This window comes from Penaeus chinensis, chromosome 36 (genome assembly GCF_019202785.1).
Source record: "Penaeus chinensis breed Huanghai No. 1 chromosome 36, ASM1920278v2, whole genome shotgun sequence".
Classification (NCBI taxonomy): domain Eukaryota; kingdom Metazoa; phylum Arthropoda; class Malacostraca; order Decapoda; family Penaeidae; genus Penaeus; species Penaeus chinensis.
The window spans coordinates 35,519,720-35,527,219 of NC_061854.1; the positions used below are offsets into that span (position 1 = coordinate 35,519,720).

At 32.4% G+C, this 7,500-nt stretch overlaps 2 protein-coding genes across 2 annotated transcripts in view; one reads left to right on the top strand and one right to left on the bottom strand.

The window, feature by feature from the left end:
- LOC125044682 (UPF0389 protein CG9231-like) overlaps positions 1-3,582 on the top strand; it is a 5,143-nt gene extending 1,561 nt beyond the window's left edge. Inside the window, exons 2-3 of the mRNA XM_047641496.1 lie at positions 723-816; positions 2,576-3,582. Of these exons, the coding sequence (XP_047497452.1) occupies positions 723-816; positions 2,576-2,795 (314 nt within the window). The 3' untranslated portion in view covers positions 2,796-3,582. The remainder of the gene's footprint in view (positions 1-722; positions 817-2,575) is intronic.
- Positions 3,583-4,961: 1,379 nt separating this feature from the next.
- Positions 4,962-7,500, bottom strand: part of LOC125044634 (5-oxoprolinase-like) — a 32,512-nt gene continuing 29,973 nt past the window's right edge. Inside the window, 1 exon segment of the mRNA XM_047641402.1 lies at positions 4,962-7,500. This exon segment is cut by the window's right edge and continues 1,739 nt beyond it. The gene's annotated coding sequence lies outside the window, so the exon portion shown is untranslated.

Here is a 7,500-nt window from a genome sequence, read left to right on the forward strand (position 1 = left end):
CTATTACTATTACTATTACTATTACTATCACTATTACTATTACTATTACTATTACTATCACTATCACTATCACTATCACTATCACTATTACTATTACTATTACTATTACTATTACTATCACTATCACTATCACTATTACTATTACTATTACTATTACTATCACTATTACTATTACTATCACTATCACTATCACTATCACTATTACTATTACTATTACTAATACTAAACATTACTATTACTATTGACACCTAATACCATTCCTGTTCCTATTACTAATCCTACTGCTTTTGCTATTATTACTTCTACTTATATTTCTGTTCCGGTTTCTGTTTCTGTTACTACTACTACTACTGCGACTGCGACTATAACATCTAATATTTACTATTTACTATATCTATTACTATTTGTTACTAATTTTATTACTATAGCTATTACTAAAACAAATCACTATGACTATTATTTTTGTCATTATTATTATTATTATTATTATTATTATTATTATTATTATTATTATTATTATTATTTTTATTATTTTTATTATTATTATTATTATTATTATCACTATTATTTTTACTATTATTATAATTATTATTTTAATTACCATTAACATTGCTGTTGCTATTAATAGCCAATTTTGCTAAACTTCTCTATAGTGTAAAAAGGAAAGGGGTGTCTGTATTTCAGTAGATTCCGTGGACTTCAACATCTCCCTTTTTTCGCAGGATTGAGGGATCATCGAATCAACAGGTTTGAGAAATTTTTGATGGTGTGGGGAGGAAAATACAAATCGATGGATGAAGTGCCAGAGTACATCAGGTGAGCCATTGGGGATTTTTTGTGTGCGATGATTACTGATGTGAATGAAAGAATGAAAGGAGAAAGAATTTGTTAGTGATTTAAGGAGAATTTTGTTATATATTCTTTATTTATTTATTTATTTTTTTTTTTCTTCTTCTTTTTGTATATATGGAAGTTATATGGTCATATGGAAGAGGCAATATATTTATAGTATTTAGAACATTACTGTGGGATTTTTAAAAGTATTGTTCACAAAAAAAAAATCTTTGCCTTGTTGGCACTCTGGCACTGTAGATTTTTTTTTTTTTTTTCAATTGAATTTGTTTCAAGATTCAACCATTTATTGTTTCATGGGACTGGTTGTTTTGGATTATTGATACTAAAGCTTTTTTCGATTTTAAAGAATGCCAGTTTTTTATAATGATGTAAAACCCCTTATATGCTATGATATTATTTTATTTAAAAAATTAGTATTTATTTTCTTTATTTTTTTTGTGACTGGGGAGTTTTCTTGGCCCCTTCCATATGCAGTTAGTTATTCTTACATTTTCCCTTTAAAAAAGACCATATTGTAATGCACTTTGAGCTTGGAATAAGATTGAGCCTTCATTTTGACACAGATTAGATAAAGTCTCCTTTATTTCTGAAAGTGAAACATCACGAGAGTTAAAGCTATACTTGGAAGTGATGGTCTTTGATTAGCTCTAAGGCAAACTTGTTAATATAAACTGGTACCTTTATTTCATTATAGACTAATGCCAGCAGATGTTCATGTTTTAACCCAATGCCGCCAGGGAAAATGAAAAAAAAATGATGACTCTGCTAGTGCTTAGTCGCAAAGGAGTCAATTGATAGACCTTGTGACCTTACCTGATTTGAATTGGCGGGAAAAACGTGTTTTACTAGTGCTATGAATATCAATGGTGTTATTTTTATTATAAACATTATAATTATTATAATGATTTAAACATAAGTAACAGCAAGATAAGATGACGTAAAATATTTTTGTAAATCAAAGAAAATGGTAAACGAGCGAGACAGGCAGTACTCGTAATTGGCTCATTGGTGACTTAGTACAAGTGTAGCCATCTTTGTGTAAAAACAATCAAACAAGTAACTCACAGTGGGCATAGCTTGTACGTACACGTCGTGCCTGTCGGCATTGGGTTAATAACTTGAGGTACATGTTCTTCTTTGTGTGTACATATGCACTGCACAGATACACACAATACTATTAATACAATGCCTCTGGGAAAATGCTGCTGCTGTGTGTGTGTGTTTGTGTGTGTGTATGTGTGTGAAATGTCTCTGCACATAGATGCCTTGGCTAGTGCTTAGCCACAAAGGAGTCAATTAGTAGACCTTGTGACCTTACCTGATTTCACCTTCCCTTAAATTAGTGGGATAAACATATTTTTTACTAATGCTACGAATACCAATGGTGGTATTTTTATTATATATATTATAATCACTATAATGCTATAGACATTAGTAACAGCAATACAAGATAAAGTAAGATATTTTTGAAAATCAAGGAAGAGGGTAAACAGGCGAGACAGGCCGTACTCGTAATTGGCTCGTTGGTGACTTCGTACAAGTGTAGCCATCTGTGTGTAAAAACAATTGATAAAGTAAACTCACAGTGGGCATGGCATGTACGTACATGCCATGCCCATTGGCTTTGGGTTAACCTCAGATGCCAACACATCAGTAAAAATTATCAACCAATGTGTCAGTCACTTGGCTACATATACATTTCCCTCTTTCCGCCTTCAAGCCAAGACTCATTGGAGCGCGCCCGCAACAAGGCAAGAATCAAGATCAACATGCTAATGGGCTTGGCAACACTGATTGGATGCTTCGTCATGATCTGGTCGGGAAAGAGGGCACAAAGAGAAGGGCAGACGGTCGTCAAGATGAATGAGGAATGGCACAGGAAAATGAAGGAAGAAGCCAGTAAGGCCAAAGGTAGTGCAGAAGGGGATAAAGCATCTTAGAAGCGTGTTAGGTTCGTATTGAGAGTTGTTGACTGTTAGTGATGTGAATTATTATATTTGTAGAGGGAGGGCAATGGTGATATGTAAATTGGTAGAATGTATATAATACTCTTATTTTATGTGCCCTGGTTTGAGTAGCAAAGTGAAATAACCTAGGTAACGTATATTTTTAAAGGGTAATGTAACTATCAAAAATTAATATTAATTTTCAATACACATGTATATATATATGCAATATTATCCTCTGGCATGTATTTTATATATTACACAATTCCTTTTTTTTATAACAGAAAGCAAATGTAAAGTTATTTACCCTAAGCATTATTTTGTTCTAGCATGCTCCTTTAACTATTATTGTTAATTTTAATTATTATTATTAATATATATTTTTTTTTCATCGTTATCAGTTTGTATGTGAGGAATAAACTGTAAAACATAGATTATTGAAAGATGTCAATGAAAATGTGAAACATCGAGATTTGTCTTTTATTTATCTGCGAAAAAAGAAATTCACGGGGGAACTTTTGAGCTTTTGTTTCATCTTCATACTTCAGGCTAACCTTTGATTTATGTTAGTTACTTCAGATCATAACATTCTAGCCAGATTTTCTTAGAGTATGGTGATTCAGTCAAGATACTTGACAGTATTTTCTGTATTTTGATTTTTAAATAAAATTATTTGGCCACAGAGTTCTCTTCAGAAATCTTTTTCTCATGGACCTGCAAGATGTATTTGTATACTTAAAATAAAAATTTGAAGATCCTTGTACTCTGGGATGACTGTGTCTGTAGATTTTTTCTTAACCTTCTCATGTTGGATGACTTCTTTATCACATCATAACAATACTGTCACTTATGCCAGCCGACATGCTATCCCATAATGTGCAGTTGAGCCAACTCTTAAGTTGCGCATTAAATAGTTGTTCACCTCTCTGTGCTCGACTGCATTCATTGAGGAGAAACCCTTCCAAAGGCTGGAGATTGATAGTTTTACAGTATGTAATTTATTAGTGTGGAGACTTGACCAGAAAGATTGCCATCGATTATACAAGAAGGCCTTAAAGTGTGGGTAATAATCCGTGGCTGGGATACGTGAGAAACGTGGTTGGTATGATGTGGATATAGTGGCGTAGCGTGCTAGAGTATCTGCCTGTTCATTGCCAGGGATTCCAACATGGCTGGGCACCCAGCAGAATTTGATTGTTTTATGGTGTGTGGACAGGTAGAACAACCAGTTCTGGATCTTACAAACAAGGGGGTTGGTCGAGTTGAGTCATACAAAATGTTTCTTTGAACTATTTTATTATAAATTTATTGTAAAAAGTTTTACTTCTGCTAATAGGTAAATTACTTGTGTTTGTTAATCACCACTTTTCCCTGATTTTATAGCTTTAGAAAAGCTCTCTGGTGCATATATTTTCTGCAGCCTTTGTGTTAGAACCATACCCTTTCCCTTACAATTTGGGACAAGGTCAGATTCTATGCCAGTGAATTTACTGGTAAGATTTAATGCTAATTTTGATGATCTTCATATTTACAGCCTTATTCACTTATTATACTAGTTATATAAATAATAACTTTTTTAAACAATACTGTAGTCTTCTTTTCTTTTTTTTTTTTGTAATATGATGTTTCAAGTAACATCGAACAGAGCATTTCTAAAACACCATCAATGAAAGTGATCTGCATTGCCAAGTATTTAAAGCTGAATAAAACAATTTTTTTTATTAATGTTTCAGATGGATTTGATAATTATTTATATATGAATAATCATTATCTGTATTCTTTATTGAAGTTTAAAAATAATTTACTCAATTCCCTTTGATTTTACATGTTACTTTTGATCTTCACAAATGTGAACTATATTCATTGACAAATGTAGAAAAGGTATGAATGAGAATGAATAATGAATATGAATATGTATTTGACCGGTTTTGATTATATATTTGTCAAAAATACATGTATTTCTGACAAAGATATAATTGAAAGCAGTCAAATACATCTCTTGTATTGTGAAGATATTAATTCTCATTCATACCTTTTCTACTTGTATTTTTGATAGGTTAAAATAGTTAATTTATTGACAAAGACTATAATTCCTGTCTTTTATTCAACTTGTTTTTTTCATATCCGATAAAGGAATCATTGAAAGTAAAACACCATTGGTTTTAATGAATGTTACACAATTTTTATTTAGATAACACCATGTATATGTTGCTTGACATTTTCAACATTTGTGTTTTGTGTGTATGTGTTTCATGTGTGTCATGTATGTGATGTATAATGTATGAAAACATACATTTTTTTTTAATCATTAATATTTATAAACTTTTTAACAATACAGTAACATAACAGAACTATATATAAGCAAATACATAGGCACTTCACCAATATTTAATTCTTAGATTATAATAAAATATAAATGGGGAAAAAAAAAAAAGAAAGAAAAAGACAGTACTCAGAAAAATGAAAAGGTAGTAAAGGTACATGCAAAAATAAACACCTGTCCTTATTGGACAAAAGGAAAGAAACATAAGATTACTAAACCTTAACCCTCTTGTACTGACTGGATGATATTCCAGTCATGTCATAATAAACTGGGTCAAATGTTGGGAGAAAAGCACCCATTCCATAACAGTCAAGCCTGCTCCAAAATATGCAGGCTAAATATTTATGCTTTTTTTTTTTTTTAATTTTTTTTTTTATAGCCTTGAGGGGATTGAGATTAAGGTATACAGTCTCTTTCTAACCTCATTTCCTAAAACAGAGAACAGACAAAACTGTAGAGACTGAGGTAAATGTGTTTCCTGTACTGAAAGCACATAAAGCCTGGCGTGTGGCTTGGCATGGCACGTAGATATCCCAGTGTGTGTGGGTTAATACTTTATTAACCCATTCACAACCGGAGGACATCCAGTCATGTCATGGTAGACTGCCTTGATGTCCAAAGTATGCATAAAGCCTCTTTCATCTTTGTTATCTAATCAATTGAGCATGGAGGGCATAGAGAGCAGGGTAATTTTGTTTCCCACACTTCTAATTTTCCCCTTAAGCAGCTGACTGTGTGTGTACCCCAATGTGTGGTTCAGCATGTTGCCTGGGGCTCTTGTGAGTGGTTCAAAAAGGTGTATGGGCACCTCCCTCCTTGGAGAAAATATAGCAGGCTGACTTCAAGCTGGAAAGGGAATAATCACTTCTACTGTGAGACATATATGACATTTTCTTATTATTAACCTCTAAAGTCATTTTTACCATGCTCTTGGCAGGCTGATTAAGAACTGGTGGGATTTTCCCCCCCACAACTTTTCCCATTACGAATTATTGTCCACTAATATCTGGTACTGTTTGCCAAGTGTCCTCCATCCATAACCAAATAAAAATATTACTCCCCATTCCCTTACTCTGGTATATCTCCACTGCCCAAACCAATTACATCATGCATTCTGGCTCTACCTTCTTGTGAATGAACCGCAATGCATGAAAAGTTGTAATTCTGGTGCTGCATGGCATATTTCATCCAGCCAATAAACCCAAGACCCTTTCCTCCTCCTACATTCCTCACTCATATACTATGATGTATCATAGCATTACCTCCTGGTATATTATCTTTTTACTATTCATACATCTAGATACTTATAAAAATACAGCTACAAAGATATTTCATTGTTGTACGTGAAAATGTTTTATGTTTTATTTACATATTCATAGTAATCTCTCCTCATTTTCATTCATACATGATAACTTATTTCAATTTTGTGCTCTACTGACACTCCTATTTGAGATAAGGCAATGAAGTATACATTTTCTGGTGCATAATATTGAGCTCTCAAAATGAAATGAATAATCATTTCTTTTTTGTGTTTGGTGGGACAAACAAGCTAGAAGTTTTAAATTTTTTATGGATAATTTTTTCTTTGTACTGGGTAGCAGTTATTTCTAAAGAATGGAAGAAGTAAGGACACAATTATTTGTAAAGAATGCAAGAAGTAGGGTTTTTGTACATTGATTTCAACCATGAGAAGGCTGGTATCTCAAAAAACAAAACACAAAATATTAGAACCAGTACTGGTGCATTTGTACTTCAGTAATGAAAACAAGTCACAATTCAGACCAAAGGTATATTTCACTCTAGGACCAAGAGGTACTGATGAAAGAAACACTCCTATTAATGACAAATTAATTAATACTGAAGTTGTGTGTAAACTAAAGCTAGATAAACTGAGGATAAACACCCATAATAAGTTCATGACACAAGTAATGCAGGATACGGGAGGTAGTACTTATAATCAACGTATTTCAAGTAAATATCCCACTGGGAGAAACAAGTGTAATACAATTTGTGAGAGATATTGCAAAGTAAATCTGTTACATATTCATCCAGTTGTAAGATTAGTTATCTGAAATTAACCCAATGGCTGTGGATACGTTTCCTGTTCAATGTAGTTTTTTGTGAATTTTGTTATAAACAGATGGCTTAACCAAGAAGTCAATTAGTCAGCCCTTGTGACCCCACCTGGTTTCCCCATTAATTGAATTTGTGATTTTTTTTTTTTTTCTAATACTATCAATACATTTAGTGTTATTATTATTGACATTACAATTATTATAACATGATTAAAATAGTTATAACAATAAAAGATAAAAAGGAATCTTTCCAAAAATCAAGTAAAAGGGTAAACAGTAGTGATGGGTAGGACTAAAGCCT